Source organism: Coffea eugenioides, chromosome 10 (genome assembly GCF_003713205.1).
Source record: "Coffea eugenioides isolate CCC68of chromosome 10, Ceug_1.0, whole genome shotgun sequence".
Taxonomy (NCBI): Eukaryota; Viridiplantae; Streptophyta; class Magnoliopsida; order Gentianales; family Rubiaceae; genus Coffea; species Coffea eugenioides.
In genome coordinates this window covers 15,768,574-15,793,706 of record NC_040044.1, presented here as the reverse complement: position 1 = coordinate 15,793,706, position 25,133 = coordinate 15,768,574, and the positions used below count along the sequence as shown (strand labels likewise).

The 25,133-nt window shown below is 37.8% G+C and overlaps 1 protein-coding gene across 1 annotated transcript; it reads right to left on the bottom strand.

Moving 5' to 3' along the window:
* Positions 1 to 5,295: 5,295 nt before the first annotated feature.
* LOC113750506 lies at positions 5,296 to 8,097 on the bottom strand. The gene is made up of 5 exons (XM_027294472.1): positions 7,585 to 8,097; positions 6,633 to 7,449; positions 6,114 to 6,488; positions 5,898 to 5,975; positions 5,296 to 5,798 (listed from the first exon to the last, which is right to left on the bottom strand). The coding sequence occupies exons 1-5, from the start codon at positions 8,095 to 8,097 to the stop codon at positions 5,296 to 5,298; spliced, it is 2,286 nt and encodes a 761-aa protein (XP_027150273.1).
* Positions 8,098 to 25,133: the final 17,036 nt, after the last annotated feature.

Sequence of the window (25,133 nt, the reverse complement as noted above, 5' to 3'; positions counted from 1 at the left end):
AGTTGAAACATGGCCACAGAACCAATCATAATATACGTATAAAGCAGCTATTAAAATTTCACACAGGAAAATCTCACTAAGTTCCTAACTAGGTTTATCCATTATACACTGGTAGATCTAATCTTCTGGTTCATTCTCGATTCATATTCAGTACTAGGATCTCATTAAATTATATAAGACTATCCATCAATTTTTCTCACGAGTACAGGGTTGTCTAAGCCCTCGGCCACGACCCCTTTTTCCTATTCCTACTACCATACTTAATAGGAGTCTATAAGCGCAAGAAAAGGAATAATTAATCATAAAAGAACTTAATGCATATCCAAGTTGCAAAAAATATTTAGAATCAAGACATGATTCTTTACATGTATCGGAGGTTATAGTACGAGTTAAGAAGTCACAAAACAAGCCCAATATATCAAATACTGTATATAGGCAATTAAGGGTCACAAAATGTAGAAGTATATGCAAGCGGGATACAAAAGGTCTCACGGCGTGCACCACCCTTCCTAAGTCCTTAATTAAACCAAAGGGTCCGAATATCACTAATTCCAATCAGATCACATGCCTTTACGAAATTAGATCCAATCAAACCATAACACAAGCGGAAACCAAAGGTTATCCATTCGAAGTTCAAAATTTTTAATAAGCAAGCCACCAACCAGAGCACCATCATCTCCAAGAATAACCAGTCTTAGGGTTTTATAGTTAAAGCCTCAATCTCCAAGTTCAAACCCAAGAAATAAGTACAACTTGCTAACTTACGTGTCAAATGGAAACCAAGTCAATTCACACTAACTGCGTGTTCTTGAATGCGGTTACTCTATATCTCAAAGTTCCCTCAATTCATACACCTAAAGATAGGCTCACCCTTCTTGAAAATCAAGAATTTTAAAACATAAGAAGAGTATTTAAAATAACAAAAATCTTATCAAGTTCAAGATTTTCATTATAAAAACATAAGTTCGCCGTTCTTCCAAAAACTCAAGATATTTTTTTTATTATTATTATTATTTTTTTTTTTGTAAAGCATAGACGAATTCAATTGTGAGAATACACCAGTATACAATCAAGGGGGAAAATCTAGTTTAGAAAATTTTAACCTTGTATCAGTCCATCACATACAAAATTTCAACAAACTCATCAGTTATTCACAAATTTTTAAATTGAAATTCAAGTAAAATTCACATATTTACCAAAATCGAAGAATTACACATATTTAAAACATATATATATTATTTCCAATCATCGTTTGAAAATAAAACTAGTACATCCTCATTTTTCCTTTAGAATTTCAAAGCATAAATTCTCTAGGAGGTAAATGAGCAAGGAAATGCATTTTATTCCTTTGAAACTCTTTTATCTGGGTTCACAATCACGATACATAGAGTTTGACCATCAACTCTCGGTCTCTTATCCTCTTTAGCCAGCACTAATAATTGCCTCACTTTTTTCCACACTTACAAGTATAATAATAATTCAAATTCGTCCAATCTTTCACTACTAATCTCTCATCCCGTATTTTCCTTCAATATAACATCACCTAATTCCTCAATTTTTGTTTCTACAAGTCCCAAGTAAGAAACTCTCAAGTAACCAATTTCTTTAACTCGTAGGATACAATAGATCCTCTAGTTCACATAATATTCAAATTAATCCCACAGTCAGGCATCCTAAACTTTAAGCCTAGGATACACTACAAGATCAAGAGCCTATGCTCTGATACCAACTGTGACGCCCCCACTTCTCCCTAAGGCGAACCAGAGGGTATCTGCGGGACGTCTGCCCAACTCTCGTCAGGACTCAAGCAGTATCCATTCGAGCTTAAAGCAAACTCATTCAATAACACTAGATAAGTAAGAAAGTGCGGAAAACTTCCAAACTTAACAATATACATAACGCTTATCCAATCATTACATTAAATTTCCAAAAAGTACATCAATACCCAAAATGTACTACAACCGGGTACATCAAATATTCAAACCGTATAGTAGGTTTCCGAAGTACAACCAGTAAGAGGTCTAACCCAAAATATATTAAAACCCTAAGCCAGAAGTATATCAAAAGAGTTCCTCCAAGTACCATTCCATGCCAAATCCTGTTAAGGAAAACAAATCTACAGGGTGAGCAAAACGCTCGTGAGGCCAAGAACACACATGCAATCACATAGTCCAAACAACAAGCCTAATTAACAGGTCAAATAATAAAGTACAAGTAATTGCCAAATCAAATGAAATGTAAACATAAACAATTCAAGGATATGGTAGCTCTCAGGAGCTAAGTTCCACTTGCATTGCCAGGGTTATTCGTATACCTTCCAGCGATGACTCTCCGTCAATCGGGTTGGTATTTCCAATCCGTAGTTCTCCACTTACTTCCCTCCATCCATCATTTCACCCCCTCGGATCCGTAACCAACAGGCATGTAAAGGCGATACTATACCAGTATGCCTAGCAAGATTTCAAAAGATCAAGCTTCAGGTCCCAAGATTTACCAAGTTCTCCCGACCAAGACCTCATGATTGGCTGCGAGATTACGAGGCATAACCATTGGGCGTCCCCACAAGTCAGGTTTTCAGAAACAAATCAAGTTTTAGTCGATGAGATTTCTCTGCACTCGACTTTAGGTCATGTACATGTAAAATCCATCACAATCATGTAATTCATGTAGCAGGTCATGTATTGATCCAGGTAAAGGAGATAAAGTGCGGTAAAGTACACACTTTTCCCAACAAGTACAGTTCAAGTAACAATAGGTTCAAGTAGAGTTCATGTAGGCAACAAATCTCAAGCGAAGTGCAAGTAAACATGCACTTGGCACTCACCAATACAAGTAATGAGGAAGAAATGTCCCTCGGAGCTTTAGGCGTTCATTGTAGGATCCTCTTGAAGGTTCTCGTGTGCGCCTGAGCAAATAATAATGGACTATCATTCACAAACCCCTACTATTAAAGAAGATCGTACCACAGTACAATCTTAGAAAGTCTAGTGAAACGAGCCTAAATTATCCTAAATCGAGGCTCTCTAATGGGGTTTCAAAGTACAAGAGAAATTTAGTTTCATCTTGGAAATCGAGTGTAAATCATTCAGGTAATATCGAAGGAATAAGGAGTACTTGAAAACTCCATTTCCTTGGAATTCGGAAAATTTCAGTTTTGATATGATACATTAGGAAAATCGTATCTCACGTTTTACAAGTCAAAAATTGGAAAACTTGGTACCGTTGGAAACCTCTTCCAAGGTACTAAAAGTTCCTAGAATACATTTTTCTAAGATTCCAAATGGAAAACATTCAAAAACAAGCTCAAAGTCTCTGTTTTGGATCCTAAGGCAGATTTAGGTTGGTTTTTGGCCAACTTTGAAAATTCGGTAAAATTCACTTGATTGGAACTAGCTTTTGAAATTTGGAACCCTTTTAGAGTCGCAATCCAAATTTACAGCAAAACAAGCGGAATGAGAAACGGAGTTTTGAGTACTAAGATATGGCAACTCGAAGTTATCAAAATTTCCTTGTGAAACATAGGTTTTTCAAACTCAAGTCATGAACTTTGGTAATTTATTTGAGCCATGAAACGGCCTCGGAATAACACCATAATTAGCAGTATAATACTACCATATAAGGGTTGTCTCTCTACCAAATTTCATACAGAAATAACTTCGGAATGGTGGTCAACCAAACAACCAAAGTTTCGAAAATCCTAAGGCAAAACTATCTTGAGCTTTTTGTTTTCCATTCCAACCATTTGGCCAAGGAAAAATCCTTCAAAACGTGATTCATTTGTATAGGAAAAGCCTAAGGAACATTCATGGTACATTTGGTAGGTGTTTTAACTCCAAAAACTCAATTGGCAAGTCCATACCAAGTCTAACATTAATTCTGCCCAAGATTAAGGGTTTTCAAAGACAGAGCAGGTTTCATATTTTGATCACAAATCACTCAATTCAACTCAGAATTGAGCATGGTTGGTGGCGTTGGAAAATAAATTCATAAAGCTATAATTTCACAGAAGAAATCGTTTTGAAATTCAGTACATAACTAGCTCAAATTCAAGCCTCAAGTTGTAACTTCTGAACTTCATTCCAGGAAAACAGAGAAACTGGATAGTCATCTTTAAACGGTTGGTACGGGGTACTCGGGTGGAATTATGGGTTGAATTTTATACCAAATGAAAGCTGGGAATGTCTAGTTTCCAGTGCCGCAAACGGCACTCGATTCCGATATCGGAGCGATAAATTATAGCCGAAACAAACTGGCTGTCTAGTAGTGACGCGAATCATTTCCCAGTTTTGGCAGATTCTAAAACTCAACATGTACTCACCCAAATCACGTAAAATTTTGAGGAAACTTTAAACATAACCTATATTTCATGTTTTCATCAGAATCAAGTCAATTGGACTCAAGAAAATACACTAAAATGCATGAAATTAGCAGGGCAGAATCGGCAACATCACATGCAGCTCCTCATTTGATTTCCTTTTTATTTTTGCCACTTAACTCTACTAAATTAGCACTTAATCAACACAATCAGCATCCAATCCTAGCTAATCAGATCATCCAAGTCATTGTGGGATTTCATAGAGCCCACTCACCAATTTCTCAACAATTTAAAGCTGCCCATGAGAATTCATGAGCTCATGAGTGTAATTTAGCTTCCATAAACCAAGAATTAAGTAGTGGATCATTACTTACTTTCTTAGAGAGCCAAGACAGAGATTTTTTGTCACTTTGAACTGGAGAAAAACCGTGTGAGTTAGCTCTATTCCTAGCTGATCTTGATCACCAAATAATTTGAGAGTTGCATGTGAAATTTGGAGGTAATTGAGCAAGGAATTGAGGAGAGAGGGTGGAGGAATTTTCTGGTTTAGCTTTCCCTTGGCTGCTCGGCTGTTTGTGCGTAGGAGAGGAATGAAATGCAGATGATATGAGCTTCTAATGGTAAGCTTATACGTGTGGCTCAATTGCACTTAAGCTGTCCACTAACTTAGTGCACATCCGCGTGCGTTTCGGCTCGATTCCTCGCGAGTTTATTTCACTAGTGCACTAAACCTCTAATACACTTGCATTCATATTATTATTATTCACTCTTAATAGTTTCAAAATAATGGGCTAAGGTTCCTTAATTACTCGCGTGCGTAAAACGCGTATTTCCAATTTAAGTGCGAGATAATGAAATTTCTAAGAAATTCCTATAACGGTAATATAACTAACTAACCTTTGAACACTTTTTTTTTTTTTTTGAAAATTAACTCCTTATTCTCATTTTATTAAAATCAAGAAAATTAAAATATATAGGCTTCAGTGAGAAATAGCTCGAGTACGATTCGCAAGAATCTGCGACCTATCTAAACCTAAGGCCCCCCTTGCCAACCTTGGCAACTCAGACTGTGTCGTGTACAAGATAATACCCTCAGATTGTGCCCCAACCTTGGCTAAGGCATCCGCCACTTGATTCATTTCCCGATAACAATGCCCCACCGTCCACTCCAAACCTTGGATTGCCAGTAACGTTTCCAGATCCGACCGAACTAACCACGGACACCTGAATCGTCGTAACAGTAGGTTGACTAACACAAGAGAATCCACCTCCACCCGAATCCGCGAGAATCCCCGAAGACGGCATTGTTGCACCCCAACCACCAAAGCCTTTATCTCCGCTTGCAGACATGTCAGTTCCCCAAACGGAACAGAAAAGCCAAACAAAAAAGCACCAGACGAATCCCTAAGAACACCACCCCCGCCACTAACGCCCGGGTTGCCAAGCGAGCACCCATCCGTATTTAACTTGAAGTCTCCCTGGGCTGGAAATTCCCAACAAACCACTCTATGGGAATACCGAGGCCTCCACCCAGAGAAGGTGGAGAAGACCGCCGGCCAGGAGCCAACCCCAATAAACTCACCTGCAAACTTCCTGGAAAATAGCCCTACCACATCCGCCAAGATACGATCACAAATGGTCTGTCGACGCAGGAGCTGCCCTTCAAAAATTGCAAGATTCCGTGCCAACCAAATATGCCAACAAATAATGCAAGGCAAAACCGAGTGTAATGACTCCATACGAGAGTGCCGAACCGGTTGGCACCACCAAGCCACCAAACGCGACCGCACCCCCATACCTCTATAACTCACTCCAGCGCCATTCCCAGAAAAGGTCCACAAGAACTGAGCTAACTCACCTTCCGCAAAGACATGATCCAACGATTCAGATTGCGAGGCCAAGCAGCAAAAACACTTGGAAGGGCCATACACTTGCAATCTTCCTAGGGATGACGCCAACGGTAACCGATCCCGCAGCAGTCTTATCATGAAGAATGAAATCTTGATTGGAATTACAGGGTGCCAAACCCTATCAAACATGAAAGATGAGGGGGTCTGACTACCAAGCAGCACGTATGTGGAAGCGATGGAAAAATCTTCTGACTCTGTCAAGGCCCACACCGCACGATCGTCTGTGGACCCCACTGGGGCAACTTTAGTAACTATCTCTGAGACTATGTCATCAGGAACCCAAAGCCGTAGCAACTATTGATTCCACCTTCCATTCAATACGAAATCCCTAACTAAGTGATCAGAAACACTTTGTAACCGTTGACACAGAGGACCAGAACCCATCCAATTGTCGAACCAGAAATTACACTGTCCCGACCGCACCTCCCACCAAAGGTTTTGCTCCGCCACCTCACCAATTTGAAGCAAACGCCTCCACATATATGAACTGCCCTGAACCGCCGCTACCATGCATGGATGACTCTGCCGACAATACTTGGCTCTCATAAATGTCGCCCATAAACACTCTCCCGTACGGAAACGCCACCACAATTTGAGCGAGAATGCTGTACGAACATCCAGTAGCGATCGAACACCAACCCCGCCCTGTGACGAGTCGGCACACAGGTCTGCCCACTTAATCCAATGATGTCGGAGGCCACCTTCCCGCTCCCCCCAGAGAAAATTTGCCATAGCCCGTTCAACTAAGGCTAGAACTCCCTTCGGAGGACATGAAGCTGCCAATAAATGAGTTGGGATTGCTGAAAGCACGTGTTTGATGAGTACAATCCGACCCCCATGGGATAGAAAGCTGGACCTCCATGATGAAACTTTAGAAATAACTGACTGTACCAGCTCCATGAAATATAGGCACTTCCGGCGTCCCACAAAAAGCGGACAACCCAAGTAACGCACGGGAAACGACTTAAGACCAAACCCAGTTACCCGTCGAACCCTTGCCACACAGTGACTAGGCAATTTAGCATGCACCATGAACCCGCACTTCTGAACATTAATCTCCTGCCCCGAAACTGCTCCATAGTTCTCAATAATCTGCATAACACATCTCAGCGAAGAGGATGAAGCACCTGAAAAAATCAGGACATCATCTGCATAACTGAGATGAGTGATCTTAGGACAACCCCGCGGAACTGAAAAGCACTTGAACTCCCGATGCTCCACTAACTGGTTCAAAGAACGGGACAGCACCTCCGCGCCAATAATAAACAAACCTGGGGATAACGGGTCCCCTTGACGAAGCCCTCGCGTAGACTTAAAGAAACCCACACTGGCCCCATTGATTAGAACCGAAAATCATACATTCGAGACCAATCTCCAAATCCTATCAATCCATTGCTCCCTAAAACCAAATCTCCTCAAAACCATTGTCAAAAAAATCCAGGAAACACGGTCATAAGCCTTTGACATATCTAATTTCAGAGCTACATCGGCATTTCTGGAGGTCCTCCCCATATTAGAGAGCAACTCTTGTGCAAGCAAGAAATTATCCGATATAAGCCGACCCCGAACAAAGCCACTCTGCTGTGGGGAAATGATCCTCGGAAGGACTCGGGCCAAGCGATCCGCCAAAATTCGCGAAATTAACTTGTTAACAAAGTTACACAAGCTAATCGGGCGGAATTGAGAAAAATCCTGTGGGTGCCCAACCTTAGGAATGAGTGCAATGGAGGTCGCTGTAATAGTCCGAAGCAACTCAGCCCCGCAGAAAAAACTACACACAGTGCTAACCACATCCGCACCGACAACTGACCATGCAACCGTAAAGAACTTACCCGTATATCCATCCGGCCCCGGTGCACTCTTCCCATCCATCGCGAACACCGCACTTCGAATCTCCACCTCAGAGGGAAACTGCTCCAGCAAATCATTCTCCTCATCAGTCAAAATTGTTGGGAACTAACCTTTGAACACTTAAATATAAAAATACCTATTTTGAGATTAATGCACAAGTCTCCAATTTTTCCAAGCTAATTGTACTCTAGAATCGATTATTTATTCCAGTCGCGTATTTACTATTTTCACTAAACGAGTTTTCAAAAAATTAATTTTTGAAACAAGTCATTTTAAAAATATAATGAAACTATAATTCCATATATTTAGGTCTAATAAGGATAGAAAAATAATATTCGGGGCAAAAATTCAATTAGATAATTAATTGAGCCAAAATTAGGGGTTTAAAAAAAAAAATTTACGAGTCCTCACGTGAATTGAGTATTAATTCTTCAATTAACCTTTCTTAATCTATTATTGATCGTTCTTAATTCTCCAATATTAATACACTCCCGATTTAAGTATAGCCTAGAAAAACGTGCACCCGTCGTTTCGGACTAAACAAACTTTCGAAAAGCGAATTTTTCAACAAAACGCTTTAAAAATATAAAGAGGCGTCGTTCCATATAAATGGATTTAAAATGGTCGAAATAAATAATTCGGAGAAAATGAGTGAATAATCATTTAAATATTCCAGTAATATTCTATAAAAATAAGAAAATTTTCGAGTCCTCACATCCTCCCCTCCTTGAAAGGAATTTCGTCCTCGAAATTCATGCTTAGAACAATATCATTCCCTACATGGTTAAGCCTATCAGATCAATCATTGACTTACGTTTTCCAACTCACTCCAAATCATGAGTTGATTACTTTCTTCCGGGAGATTTTAACTTTCAGAAGGCATATACAATCACCTCATCATATATTATTAATATACATTTTAAACCATCCTTTGAACTGTGGCGACCCCACTTCCCCCTAAGGCGAACCAAAGGGTTGGCGGGCCGTCTGCCCAACTCTCGCCAGGACTCACGCAAGCATTCAAACCCAAAACCTTCCGACGATTAACCTAAGCTATTACAATAATGATTCTTCCGAAACAAATCAATTTCCATCACCACATTAACTTCAAAGATAACAGCATATAACTTAGCCAATCGACGGTTCTTAAATATTTCACACGTCGCTCGCAAAGGTTTAGGACATACTATACCAATACAAACATACAAATTGAGTATTAGAATTATAGATTACACTTTTCCATCTCCAAGTGGCAATCCAAAATGAAAATACAATGCTTAGCTTAGAATTCATTACAAACCGAAAATTACAACCAAAATGTTCAAGTACAACCATAGGAAATATAAGCTGCCCAAAAACTTTCAAACTTCCCATCCTGTAAGGAAAACAAATAAACATGGGGTGAGCTAAAGCTCAGTGGTGCCCCAAAACATGCAGTCACGTAATTCAAACAGCGAGTAATAACTTAAACAAGTTAAACAATTAAGAAAGCGTATAACAACACAAGGTAGGATACAGGGGCTCTCAGGAGCCATTTTCCTCGCTTGATCACCATTTATCGTAGTTGACCCTCCGTCAACTCTCACTACTTATAGTCCATGTAGATCCACTTATTTTAATCCTAACCCGTCACCGTTCATACCTCTGCTTCGGGCCCGAACTTCGCCTACCGACGCAGTATACTCGAGATATACCCGTATAAAATTAGTCGAGGGATTCACCCACCGACGTTATGGTAGTTGATTCACGAGTCGAGGGATTCACCCAACGACGCAACTACATTTAGATTCACGGATTCATTAGAAAATGTTTCACACACGTCACCACTCGAACGGCTAGTGCGATAAAGTACACACTGCTCACTTCGATGGATCAGAAACCATTTGTTTCATTTTTGACAATTATCACATAGCGAGTTGATAAAGCGCTTAACAACATAAGCATAAAACAAGCAGGGGCACTCACCCAGAGTGGAGTTCAGATATCAAGTTGAGAATCGAGTTCCGCGTCCTCGCAAAATCCTAAAAAACCAAATTTTGAAACTATAAGTTTCTATTCAGTTTTTAATCTTATACAAGATGAGGTATACTTAATGTACTTCTAGATTACTACCTTTAGAAAAATTAGGAGTCTACTTAGGTTGAAACTTGACAAACTTAGAAGAAATGTTTCTTATAGTTTTCCGTAAGATACTCTTCCTTATAAAGAGTAACTAGTATCCTTTTCTGGAAATAAGTCGACAAATCTCTCAACAATAATGTTAGAAAGTTACTTTGAACATTTCCCTAAAGTTACGGCATTTTGCAAAAATTATCCTTAAAACTATTTTTCCTAAAATAGGGTTTCTTGCCGAGCAAGTCTCCCAAGCTTTTCACTAAAATTGGTAAAGCTCGTATTTTGAAACTTTTCCTATAGTTAACTATTCCAAGTGCAAAGCTTAAAGAAAGAAGAAGAATTAAAATAAGGCTTGGAGTTTTCAAAAGCTATAGAACTTGATTACTAAAGTTATCAGGGCTAGATTGAGCTAAAGAAAATTATCGAGTTGGAAAGTTTTAGGCAAAACACTAGATATGGAGTTTTATAATATAATACTAGCTGGGACATATTTTTGATTAATTTTGATCGCAGCTACTCGAGTTCGCAAGGTCGAAACGACTTCCACAGCTCCGACTCCGTTTTGAAATCATAATATGGATCAAGATATGGCAAAAATCACATAGCAAATTACTAGGGTTTCGTCAATCATTAGCCCTAGCTTTCAACAATTGCATTACTGAATAAAATAAAATGATCAACCAAGGCTTCATCAATCATTAGCACTTGGTTTCAGCAAACCCATCATAAGCAAATAAAAATAAAAGTAAAGCCCCAAGACATTTCAGCAATTAACTTCCATCATCCAGTAATACTTTATAAAATTATTCCAATGGCCAAGGGCTTCATCAATCATTAGCCCTTGACAACATCAATCACTCCCAACCACAGTTTAATCAAGAATTTAAACCACAAGTAAGCTAAAATCTCAATCTAAAACCAAATTTAGTTTCCCAAAGAAACAGGACATTCATACTAGACAGTCTACTTTGAGGAGTCACGAACAGCAGTATACATGGCGGAAAAATATAAAATTTCTACAGAGCAAAGGCCCATGAGTCTATTTTCAGATGCCACTGACAGCACCTCAATCGGATTTTCCTACACCAAGATATATGCATTTTGCCTAGACTGGTCAGTAAGTTCCGAAAATCTGGTAGCTCTTGCTCACTTGTGGGAAAGCTCCTTTTTCTTTTCTTTTTTTTTTCTTAAAACCACAAGGCTTCTAGTCTAACCATCCATACGACTCTAATAGAATTTTAGCACCACATTCTCCAGTCAATTTCAACCATTATGAATTCAAAGAAAATTTCACAAACAAGCTGGAAATTTTAACTCAAACTTTGGCGATCACAAGGGAAATTTCCAGCAGTTGTATATCCAAGTTTTTGGTTAAATCTTTCGAGATATCAAATGGTTCATTGCCAAACAGCTTTCACAGATTACATGTACATTTTGTCATGCATTTCGAGTTCCTAACACCCCAAGGAAGAATTCCAGGAACCACTTAAAAATTTCCAAGTTCAAGTTCACGGCATTTCCCAAAGAAATTCCAGCAATAACAATGGTTCTAAAACAGGATTTTCTTTGGTTAAAACAGGATTTTTGGTACTCTATTAGGACATGCAAACACGTAGCTAGCTAGTAAAGATTTCCAAATCAAATCCAGGTTCAAACTACAATTATACTCATCTAACACAAATCCAGAAATTATAACAACTAGTCTCGGATGATCATTCATGAACCAATTTTTCTGCTTTCATTTTATTCTCTTGGTTAGCCGAGCTACTTGTCCTCATGCAAGCTTTAATTAACATGTTGTTAACTGGCTAATCGCATTTATCAACTCAAATCATCACCATAAGACAGATTGAGGATTATATTTCCAATTCAAGATCTCGGAAATTTTCACAAAATTTTCCAGCTTACTGAAGTTCCATTTCATCGAAACAAAAATTCTTATGCTCCTCAGCTCATCATCCGAATACACCAATTAACATGCAAAGCCATAGCCAGGTTACACACCCAGTGAATAGTCGATTAACCTCCAATACAGACCCAAGTTATTAAGTCTAAACAGACTACAATCTGCATTCTTGATTAACGGTTCACAAAAAAAATTCCAATTCACAAAACCATAATTTTCCAAGTCCCTAATTTCTTCGTCCAATCAAGTAACTCAACATGCATGTCCTTAAACATTTTATCTTTACTTGGATAATTATGATTATAACCACAGCTTGTCAGAATTAAACAAATTAAGCACATCCCTTCATAATCAGTCTCGGCAGAAATTTTTTTTTTTTCCATCTAAACAGAATTTCCTAAGTTCCTTAATTCATCAATCAACTACATAGAATTAATATGCGAAGTCCTAAACATCTTAATCATCAAGCTTTCACCCGGCTAATTACACTTGAATGCTCAAATTGTCACAGAAAAACAGAATTACAGCCGCAAATCAGAGTTCCGGTTCACATCAATTCCATTTCACTACAACAGAATTTTTTTTTCCAGGTTCCTGATTTCATCATCCAATCACATAAAATTATCATGCATGGCCCTGGTCATCATAATCATCCAAGATTCAGTTAGTTAATCCCCATTGCATGCTCAAATCATTTCCGGAAAACACATTAGAGTTGCATTTCCATCTCAGCTACTCGGCAGGGACATTTAACCAAAACAGAAATTTTTCTAATAGCTTGATTTCATCAACCGATTGTACCACAATACATGCATGCTTCAAGATAGCTCAAACTACCTCTGATTAGTCCTAAAATGATCCAGAATTTTACCTCACCGCAAGCTAATCTTTCACACGAAAATCTGGAAAATTGTTCTTCCTCTCGGCTCTCACGCACGCGACAGTGATTGTGGTTGTGGTTGTCGGTGGAGCTGGTGGTGTCGCAGTCGTGAAGTTGGTTGCAATGGAGGTGCAGAATGTGTGGAGCTTGCTCACGGTTTCTCTCTGCCTTCACTCCAGCTTACGGCCAGAACAAAACAGAAAGAAGATTGCAGTTCGCGTTCTTCTTTGTCGATGACAGCGAGACGGAGAGGGAATGTGTTTGTGGAGAGGAAATGAGATTGTGGCTTGAGATATGAAAGGGAGAGAAAGGGGTATGGTGCCGGTTTAGGAGAAGATGTTGAGTGTTAGCAAAGATTGTGTACTGCAGTGGTGAAGATGCCGGTTGGTCAGCTAGGGTGGTGGTGTGTTGAAGTGGTGAAGGATGCGGTTGGCCGGCTGGGGTGGTGGCTGATCATGCTGTCCGAGGAGTTTGTTTGGCGGTGCATGGAATGGTTGTGGTGTAGTGGAGGGTAGTTTAGTCTTTTCACATTCTTTCTAATGAGCACTTGAGCCCTTGATTCTAGTTTGATCCCAAAAATTAATCCCAAGTATAATTTGCTCGCCTAAAGACATGCTAATCTTGCAAGGCTTTAATTATCGAAATTCGTATGTCCTAGGAATACTTAAGATACTTACATCGTTTTTGTCTAAAATTTACTGATTACAAATTAGTATTAAGGTTCCTTTTAATGCTTAACATTCTTGTTTGATTAATTAAACTATTAAAATCAAGTTTGACTAATATATATAAATCTAACATTTTATGCTAATACGAAAAAAAAATAAAAATTTAATCTAGCTCTAAATATCTTAACTTAGTCTAGCAAAACCAAGAAATTTCATAACTTAGAAAAATTATATTAATTTTCACATAAACGTGTTTTTTTCGTACTTAATTGCAAACAAGTAAAAGTGATGCTAGGAATTATTAATGAATAAAAGAAGTGCAAATGACATATGAAATGTTATTTATATATGCATTTTCAGGGTTCTCACATGAACCGTCTGTATAAATCACAAAATCATCTCATCCGCTCGGTAAAGCCAACTCAAGTGCACTGGTTAAACGATTTTTACCTTCAAATTCTTCCTCACATTTAGAATCTCAAATAACTTGCCAAGTCTCGTATCCTTAGAAGTCCCTGATCAAACCAAGGTAATATTCGACTACCTCTAAAAACTCCAAATTTCGGTAGGATTTTCTAGTTATTTCCTCTTAAACAGCTTCCATTTAAGCTGAGTTAACAGCAATTTCTTCCTTAGATATTATATAACTTAGAAAGGCTATTTCTTCCCATCGAACTCACATTTATTGAACTTAACAAAAGTTAGCGTTCTCTCGGGGTTTGTAAAACTACCATCAGGTATTTTTTTCATGATCTTCTCAAACTTTAGGGTATATCAATACATCATCAATAAATGCCATCACAGATTAATTCTATTAGGATTTAAAACCTTGATGCATTAATACAATAATTGCTGCTAATACACTAGTCAACCCAATTGGCATAACTGAAAATTCAAGCATCCCCATCTTGAATTGGAAGTGGTTTTAAGCACATCAGTTTCTAGGATTCCCGGTTGGTAGTAACTCTACTTTAAATCCCTTATTCGCTGCTCCTGACCCTTAATTATAATTCTCGTTTATGTGAGGCTATGGAGTATTTGTTCTTAATAGTCTCATCATTCAAATCTCAATAATCTATGTATATATAGCCTCAAGCGTCCATTCCAAATATAACATCCGATCCTTAATCGTTAGACTCATTCAAACCATCAAATATTTCCTTTCACTCACCCAAATCTCACAACTTTTAATATCTCAAATTGGCGATCAAACATTGGATCCCATCTTCAACCCTAAGTTCTCGACTTTTTTTTTTCTTCCCAGAATTCAGCCAATTTAGTTTGGAATTCCAACTTCTTGTGAAGAACTTCTATTTCTATACGCATCTCTTCCAAACTTTTCATTCATCCATTTTCTTAATCCTGACTGTTAGCCTATCAACAGCTCAAGCATCTAAATAAGTAGCAAATCAGAATTTGAAACTCAACTATCCACAACCTGTAAATTCTCACGCATCTAAGTCATCCAGGTTTACTCTTCCCTCTCCTCGAATGATACTTAAGAAAATCCACATACACGACTAAAGTAATACCTCTTGATATAATGATATGTACTTCCATTCTAAGGTCTTACTCACGTGTGTAGTGAAATCATAAATTACACGTCATATGAAACAAGTTCCAAACTCTAACAAAAAAAAAAAAAACTGTTACGCACTAGCAGGACCAAAATCCCTTTCCTCAAAATTTTGTCTAAATCAAACCAATCATGACTTACAAGATAAGGTCAAGACTTTTGATGTATTTTGAATGTATCTGTGGTAAAATGTGATTCAAAATTTTTAAAATTAGAGTTAAAGATACAAATTTTCTTCACGACCCAAAACTAAATTTTCTTAGTAAGAGATTTCAAATAATGTTTAACCACAATCATCAATACATATTTAAAATCTCTCAAATAGATTTAAGAATATTAATCATGCAACTTAATGCATGATTTTTAAAACATATACATAATAATCATAACATATACATGGAGGGTGTTCCAACACTTTTCCTCAAAGTTTCGAGTTAAATCTATGTTCGAGTAAGGCATATATTTTAGAAAATACCTTTAAGAAAGATAGGTAAACATGTAGGTTCATATTCGCATAACCTGTGATCCAATACCTTTACCGCCCTTTTATCCAACCAAGAGTTAACTCTACTGGTACATAAAACCCGATCATTTCTAATCTCTGATTTATAACAAATAGGCATTCATGTTCCTAAGAAAGATTCGAACTTGAACTCTATCTGATTTCGAGTCTCAAACGAGTTCAAAATGTGTATACATATATATATATATATATATATATATATAAATTTTGTGAAAAGTAAAACAAGTGAATCTGGGTATAGTATTAGTCAAGTAAAATTGAAAGCGCTTTTGTTCAAGTAGAACAAATTGGTAATGAGTTCAAGTCATCTCACCAAACCCACGAAATACTTTTGGAGTTCAAACTTTCACAAAAGTTGAAACATGGCCACAGAACCAATCATAATATACGTATAAAGCAGCTATTAAAATTTCACACAGGAAAATCTCACTAAGTTCCTAACTAGGTTTATCCATTATACACTGGTAGATCTAATCTTCTGGTTCATTCTCGATTCATATTCAGTACTAGGATCTCATTAAATTATATAAGACTATCCATCAATTTTTCTCACGAGTACAGGGTTGTCTAAGCCCTCGGCCACGACCCCTTTTTCCTATTCCTACTACCATACTTAATAGGAGTCTATAAGCGCAAGAAAAGGAATAATTAATCATAAAAGAACTTAATGCATATCCAAGTTGCAAAAAATATTTAGAATCAAGACATGATTCTTTACATGTATCGGAGGTTATAGTACGAGTTAAGAAGTCACAAAACAAGCCCAATATATCAAATACTGTATATAGGCAATTAAGGGTCACAAAATGTAGAAGTATATGCAAGCGGGATACAAAAGGTCTCACGGCGTGCACCACCCTTCCTAAGTCCTTAATTAAACCAAAGGGTCCGAATATCACTAATTCCAATCAGATCACATGCCTTTACGAAATTAGATCCAATCAAACCATAACACAAGCGGAAACCAAAGGTTATCCATTCGAAGTTCAAAATTTTTAATAAGCAAGCCACCAACCAGAGCACCATCATCTCCAAGAATAACCAGTCTTAGGGTTTTATAGTTAAAGCCTCAATCTCCAAGTTCAAACCCAAGAAATAAGTACAACTTGCTAACTTACGTGTCAAATGGAAACCAAGTCAATTCACACTAACTGCGTGTTCTTGAATGCGGTTACTCTATATCTCAAAGTTCCCTCAATTCATACACCTAAAGATAGGCTCACCCTTCTTGAAAATCAAGAATTTTAAAACATAAGAAGAGTATTTAAAATAACAAAAATCTTATCAAGTTCAAGATTTTCATTATAAAAACATAAGTTCGCCGTTCTTCCAAAAACTCAAGATATTTTTTTTATTATTATTATTATTTTTTTTTTTGTAAAGCATAGACGAATTCAATTGTGAGAATACACCAGTATACAATCAAGGGGGAAAATCTAGTTTAGAAAATTTTAACCTTGTATCAGTCCATCACATACAAAATTTCAACAAACTCATCAGTTATTCACAAATTTTTAAATTGAAATTCAAGTAAAATTCACATATTTACCAAAATCGAAGAATTACACATATTTAAAACATATATATATTATTTCCAATCATCGTTTGAAAATAAAACTAGTACATCCTCATTTTTCCTTTAGAATTTCAAAGCATAAATTCTCTAGGAGGTAAATGAGCAAGGAAATGCATTTTATTCCTTTGAAACTCTTTTATCTGGGTTCACAATCACGATACATAGAGTTTGACCATCAACTCTCGGTCTCTTATCCTCTTTAGCCAGCACTAATAATTGCCTCACTTTTTTCCACACTTACAAGTATAATAATAATTCAAATTCGTCCAATCTTTCACTACTAATCTCTCATCCCGTATTTTCCTTCAATATAACATCACCTAATTCCTCAATTTTTGTTTCTACAAGTCCCAAGTAAGAAACTCTCAAGTAACCAATTTCTTTAACTCGTAGGATACAATAGATCCTCTAGTTCACATAATATTCAAATTAATCCCACAGTCAGGCATCCTAAACTTTAAGCCTAGGATACACTACAAGATCAAGAGCCTATGCTCTGATACCAACTGTGACGCCCCCACTTCTCCCTAAGGCGAACCAGAGGGTATCTGCGGGACGTCTGCCCAACTCTCGTCAGGACTCAAGCAGTATCCATTCGAGCTTAAAGCAAACTCATTCAATAACACTAGATAAGTAAGAAAGTGCGGAAAACTTCCAAACTTAACAATATACATAACGCTTATCCAATCATTACATTAAATTTCCAAAAAGTACATCAATACCCAAAATGTACTACAACCGGGTACATCAAATATTCAAACCGTATAGTAGGTTTCCGAAGTACAACCAGTAAGAGGTCTAACCCAAAATATATTAAAACCCTAAGCCAGAAGTATATCAAAAGAGTTCCTCCAAGTACCATTCCATGCCAAATCCTGTTAAGGAAAACAAATCTACAGGGTGAGCAAAACGCTCGTGAGGCCAAGAACACACATGCAATCACATAGTCCAAACAACAAGCCTAATTAACAGGTCAAATAATAAAGTACAAGTAATTGCCAAATCAAATGAAATGTAAACATAAACAATTCAAGGATATGGTAGCTCTCAGGAGCTAAGTTCCACTTGCATTGCCAGGGTTATTCGTATACCTTCCAGCGATGACTCTCCGTCAATCGGGTTGGTATTTCCAATCCGTAGTTCTCCACTTACTTCCCTCCATCCATCATTTCACCCCCTCGGATCCGTAACCAACAGGCATGTAAAGGCGATACTATACCAGTATGCCTAGCAAGATTTCAAAAGATCAAGCTTCAGGTCCCAAGATTTACCAAGTTCTCCCGACCAAGACCTCATGATTGGCTGCGAGATTACGAGGCATAACCATTGGGCGTCCCCACAAGTCAGGTTTTCAGAAACAAATCAAGTTTTAGTCGATGAGATTTCTCTGCACTCGACTTTAGGTCATGTACATGTAAAATCCATCACAATCATGTAATTCATGTAGCAGGTCATGTATTGATCCAGGTAAAGGAGATAAAGTGCGGTAAAGTACACACTTTTCCCAACAAGTACAGTTCAAGTAACAATAGGTTCAAGTAGAGTTCATGTAGGCAACAAATCTCAAGCGAAGTGCAAGTAAACATGCACTTGGCACTCACCAATACAAGTAATGAGGAAGAAATGTCCCTCGGAGCTTTAGGCGTTCATTGTAGGATCCTCTTGAAGGTTCTCGTGTGCGCCTGAGCAAATAATAATGGACTATCATTCACAAACCCCTACTATTAAAGAAGATCGTACCATAGTGTCGCGCCCCACTTTTTGAATGGTGTGAAAGTAGTGTGTGGAATATGTATGTGAATGTGTGTGAAAATAAAAGGCCGTGGGACTTGAAAGTGCGACGGTTTGGCCAAACAAAGTTCAAAAAGGGTTTTGAATGAAAAATAGAGTCGCCACTTGGTATAAAGTTAGGGTGTATCAAGTCACCCAAAAATGAATTTTTTGAAAAGCAAAGTAAACAAACCCCTTTTTAAGAACTTTTAGGTCTACGTAACCAAAAAAAGGGATCGGGAGTCACATTTGATAAGAGAGAAGGCAAAGGCAAAGCCTAATGCACTCCCTTACCCTAGCCAAAGCTAGTTGCGCGATTTAGCCCCACGTTTCCTAATTCTTCTACCCAAAAAATGCGTTGCGTGTTGGATATGACTAATGGATATGAAAAAGAAATGCAATCCTAAATCTAAAATGTCTCTTACGAGGCTTTTTGGTCCCAACCACATGAGTTGCGGTGGCCAATAAGGAAAGTCCTCATAGAGGTCGCGAATGATGCAAATGAAGATTCAAATATGAGTGCAAGTGTGAAAATGTAAGAAAACGTGCATGTGTGCGAATGTAAGACAAGGGCATGTGTGCAAATTGAGAAAATAAAGGTGTCTGTGTGCAAATGGATGTAAATATGATAGTAGATACATATAAGTGCAATTGGGTGCAATTTGTGAGGTAGAAAATAAATGAGTGATAGGGAAAGTGTGTGAACATGGCATGTGGATTGCGAAAAATATAAGTAGTGAGAGAATGTGGATAAAAGAGTGAGGAAGTGATATAATAAGAATGAGAGTGCATGAACCTAGAGGAATGCATCAAGTTGGGTACGGGAATGACTCCTAATTTCCCGACTTTAATTTTCCCTTTGATTAGAAGGAAAAACTAGCGTGCTAAGCCTATTTTTGTAGCCACACTCGCTCGTTTCCCTCATCGAAAGTGGACCCTCAAGCAAATGTACCCTATAACTAGCATGAAGATGCAAAAGCCTAAAATGAAGGGGAAAGGATTGGAGGAACATGCCAATATGCTAGAAAACTTCGAAAAATGCATGAAATGTAGTGGAACATGCAAGTATGAACCAGCGAGAGAAATCCCTAAGGGTCTAGCGTTGGACTAGCCCATATTTATGAATTCCTACTAGCGTTGGACTAGTGGAAAACGGGACAATGAGCCACAACTAGCGTGGGACTAGTGTGGTGACGCGCATTCATTCATTACATTCATCTATGACTATAGAAAACAAGTAGACATGCCAATCACCTAGAAACATGTAGCACATAACACTTAGCATGCTCGACTAAATGCAAGAGCCTAATAAAGCAAATTAATACGTAGCAACAAAAGCAAGCAATCAATCTAATGAACCTATTACATTTGCTAACTAAAACAAAAGGGGAAGGGGAAAATGGACAAAAATGCTCGCCAGGTCCTATCTATTATAAGCCAAGAGGTGTACACATACCCCATAAATAAATAAAAGAGAGACTTAATAAAAAAAGCAAAAGTAAATAAAATAAATGAAAGGTATTAAGGAAAAGCAAGGAAAGCAAAGTAGACATGCAATTCTCACTTAGCACGTTGGATCACATAGGGTCAAATAAAGTGCAAATAAAGGGTTAGCATGTACCTCCCTTGAAATGGTGTCCCTAATGAGGCGAAATTACTAATTTACCCTCCAAAAGAATAAAAGGTCAAGGTACCACTTTAATTATCAAATAATTACATGAAATAAAAATTAAATATGAAAAATGAAAGTTAAACACTAAGTGGAGTCAACTAAAGTATTTACATAAACAAACCAACCATATACAAAAAATTAAAGCAAGAGGGACTTAATTAAAATAATTAAAAATTTTTGAAAGGGTCTAAAATAAAATACTAAAATTGATGGCTTAAGATGAGACCTATTAAAATCAAATGCTATAATCTTCATAAAAGATGAATGGAAATCTATTTGTCCAAATTAAACATCAAAATTTTCCAAGATGTGATTAGAACACAAATCCAAGCTAAAACTCTATCAAAACTTATTGAACCTCAAAATGCATCCTAAAACTCACTAAACGTTTTACCCAAAATCATATCAAAGCATACCAAGAGCAATTAAAATTCTAGAATGACAAAATTGATTAAATTATTCAACTAATTGGGCCATAGTAGCACTATATGCAACCCAAGGGGTCAAAGTGCGAGTTTTGGGAACTTTTTTCATGCAACCCATGCAAATGCACGAAGCTTATGCTTCTGCAATTCAACTAAGGAACCGAGCTTCTGCAACCAAAAGTGAAGCTGGTTATAGATTGAATTTCAAGCTCAGATTTCGGACCCAAAACGCACAGCTTTGCTTGAAAATTTTTCAGCCAAAATCATGACTTGTAACCAAACAACAAGACATATAATTTCAACATCCAAACCAGCAAGAAACGTAAGATGAACTGATGCAAAAAATCTGGAAGAAAACTCATGCGAAAAAATGGTTTGGCAAGCCTGGCTTGTTCTTTCCAGCAAGCATTTGAACATGATTCAAACATTTCAGCCCCTAAACATACACACCCAACACCCCCTTATCCGAATATCTCATCAAGTATGTGATGAGACCCACTTGGTGACTGCTACGGGAAAAGAAACGGCAGAACAAGAGCATGAAATGCAGCTTTCTTATGCGAACAGAAATATGATTATGCGAAGTGATGGGAATGAAGCTTATTGATTTATCCATCAAACCCCCATGTTATAGCTTCATCCCATTGCCATTAACATCACCCAAAACAAACATCTATCCCTAGAAGAACTAATCACAGCAGCTAGACATAAAATGCAGCAAAGTGACTCTATGGCTGCAACGAATGGGCTTGCCATATTGCAGCCTGCTGTGACACCGCATCTTGCTGCTTTAAATTGCAGCAAGTATATACACAGCGTCACTAGCACATAGCAAACAGACCCAAATGAAACTCAAGCCAAACCAGAACCTCAATCACACAAAAAAAAACAGTTTTGTCTAATCGCTGCAACAAACCAGCAGCCTCGAGCTTGTTGCTTGTTGCAACAGATTTTCGTGCACAACTCCCAGCCGAATCATGCAGCTGATGCTTTTTACTTCAAAACTCATGCCCAAGATATACAGAACAGGAGGAAAAGAAAACAAAGGCAAGAGAGACAGCAAGGAGTAAACATGGTAATGCTATGGAACAAACTCAATAAACCGGCGGCAAAAAGGTTTAACAACTCATGCATCTTCTTAGCAGAAACCTGGCTTCCTACACTGCAATTACTGGGTGTCATGCCAAAAATCCAAACAAGAACCAGATTTCCAACCCAAGACAACAATCAAGATTGAATCTTGTAGTTTGTAATCCTAAGAATTCTCAGGCCCGACTTGTACACACAGAGAAGGACCAAAGGTGCAACCTTTAGTTCATTGGATTACATGTATAGAAAAAAAATCTATTCATGGATTCTCGATTGCATTTCTTTGGTTCGGATTCGCTTTAAATGAACAAAGGGGCACTACCAAGTGTATCAACAACACCATAACATCAATAAGCAGATTCACAATCATTGTTATCAAGCATTGACAAACACAGAAACTCAAAAAAAATCTTAGTGCATACGGGACTTAAAACTCTATAAAAGTTGTATTGAACCAAGAGGTTACCATCACCTGATAATGATTTTGACGAGGCTGAGGCCAAAGGAGATGAGCCGGAGTCGACTTCTATGGAATTTCTGGAAAAGAAACCTCCTGGTTTCTTCTTTGCTTCGGTCCTCCTCCTGTAACCTCTCTTGCTTCCACGAAACCCTCTCTCTCTGTTTCACTCTTGGTTCTCTCTTTCTTAGCCGCTATCTCCTCTCTCTCGGTCCCCAGATTTTTTCTTTCTCCCAGCTCTCCCCGATGAAATCCCGTAGCTTTCTGCTCTTCCTACCCGTTCACCAAAAAATCCTCGTAGCCTTTTGTTTCTTTCTACAGCCGTCAACTGCCATCCCCCTCATCTCTCGGCTGTTTCTTCCCTTTTATATGGGGACCTATATCCCCTAAACCCTCACCTCAAAGGTGAGGATGAGGGGTTTTGTCCCTACCTTAAAATCCAGCCCTCCGATGGGGCATGTGTGACTGTCCTTGCAAGCTGCGTTTCCGCAGCTTGCATGTAAAAATCTATTTTTTTTTATAGTAATAATTTAACAAAATATAAATAACTAATTAAGAAAAATAACTAATGAAGAAAGATTGAATAGAATGAGCGGAACTAGGCATAAAAAGATAAAAATGAAATGCTAATTTTTCTTTCTTTTTCCTTCTTTTTCCCCTTTTTTCCTTAAATAGCCCAAAACCCGCTATCGGGTTTACCCTAACTCGGAAAAGAAAATAAAATGCCTAACAACAAATTATGTTTGGTTAATGATTTTCTTTTTCATTTTTCCCCTTTTTCCCTTTTTTTTTCTTTTTTTCATTTTTCATATTGAATTTAATCAAAACAACTAAAGCATAATTTTTGAATGCTTTTCCTTTTTTTTCGAGAAATTCTATGCTAAAACTTAAAAATAAAAAATAAAATAAAAAACTAAACTAAACTAAAAAAAAATAAAAAATAAAAACTAAAAAGTGAATAAACCTAGCACGACAAATAAAAACTAAAAAACTAAAAACTAAAAAAAAAAAAAGTAAATGAAATGACATTGAAAATTTGGTGTCTACGGTTTTCCCCTCTTTGTCTGAGTTTTTGGGAAAAACTTAAGACAAAGAAGTAGACACCAAATACTTACTTGTGCTATTTGGTTGCGAACGGCTCAAACGACGGGGACTGACCCCTGACAGGTAATTTTCAACGGGACTGACCCGAACAGGAATTTTAAACGGGACTGACCCGAACAGGAATTTAAACGGGACTGAACCGAACAGGAATTTAAAACGGGATTGACCCGAACAAGAAATTTAAAACGGGACTGACCCGAACAGGAATTTAAAACGGGACTGACCCGAACAGAAATTTAAAACGGGACTGACCCGAACAGGAATTTAAAACGGGACTGACCCGAACATGAATTTAAAACGGGACTGACCCGAACAAGGAATTAAAACGGGACTGACCCGAACAGGAATTTAAAACGGGACTGACCCGAACAAGAAATTTAAAACGGGACTTCACTGGGGAGGTTTAAACAATGAATTGAGTTTTTACCTGGGAGTAGTTCAAACTTTTGTACCAAGAGGGAGATTTGATCTCTGTAGCTGAAGCGATAACTGATGTTGTCTCTTATGATCAAGCTTTGCCAATAACATTATCACTTCGTCTTTGCTTACTGGGGAGCTTTTTCTGTCATCGATTTAGGTGCGAAAAGGAGAGTGGTTGTTTTCATTTGTAAACACAACGTTCCTGCAAGAAAAGAAGAAATAATGGACTTGCCACCATCATTTGATCCAGTTTGCCTTGAGAATCGTGTAAACATGAGTCTTGTGATGCTTTTGCTTCTGTTCTGTGGCGTCTGGCTTAGTTGAACTTGTAATTTTGAAACCTTTCCATTTCTGAGACCGATAAAGTACGTATTTACCACGTCACCAAATCTATGTAGCAGCTTTGTTGCATCTTACTTCCTTTAGTAGATGATTGAATTCCCCTATCTTTGCACAAACCTTAGGGTTCATCATCCATTCGAACCCAATGGTGAAAGAACGATGCATGAAAAATTTGTCACATAAAAATCAATGATATATGCAAGATGATTTCCTATGTCAGGCAAAGATGAGCATGCAAAAGAATGCAGACAACCACAAGTAGTCGAACGCAAATAATCGAGAGAAACCAAGAGGTTTATAAAAATATATTTTACAAAAGAATATTTGTAAAGAAAAATACAAATTTGGCCAACGAATATCATATTCAAGACTTTGGATATATTTACTTCGGAATTCGATACTGGCAGAAGTATCGCAATCATGAGGGAAAGTCCAAATGAACCAGGTCACCAGCTGTTCCTTCTCGTGCTCGTCTTGTTGAGAAAACCTACCTTGGCGCCCTTTTGGGTTTTCACCAAGGCTGCCCCCACCCTT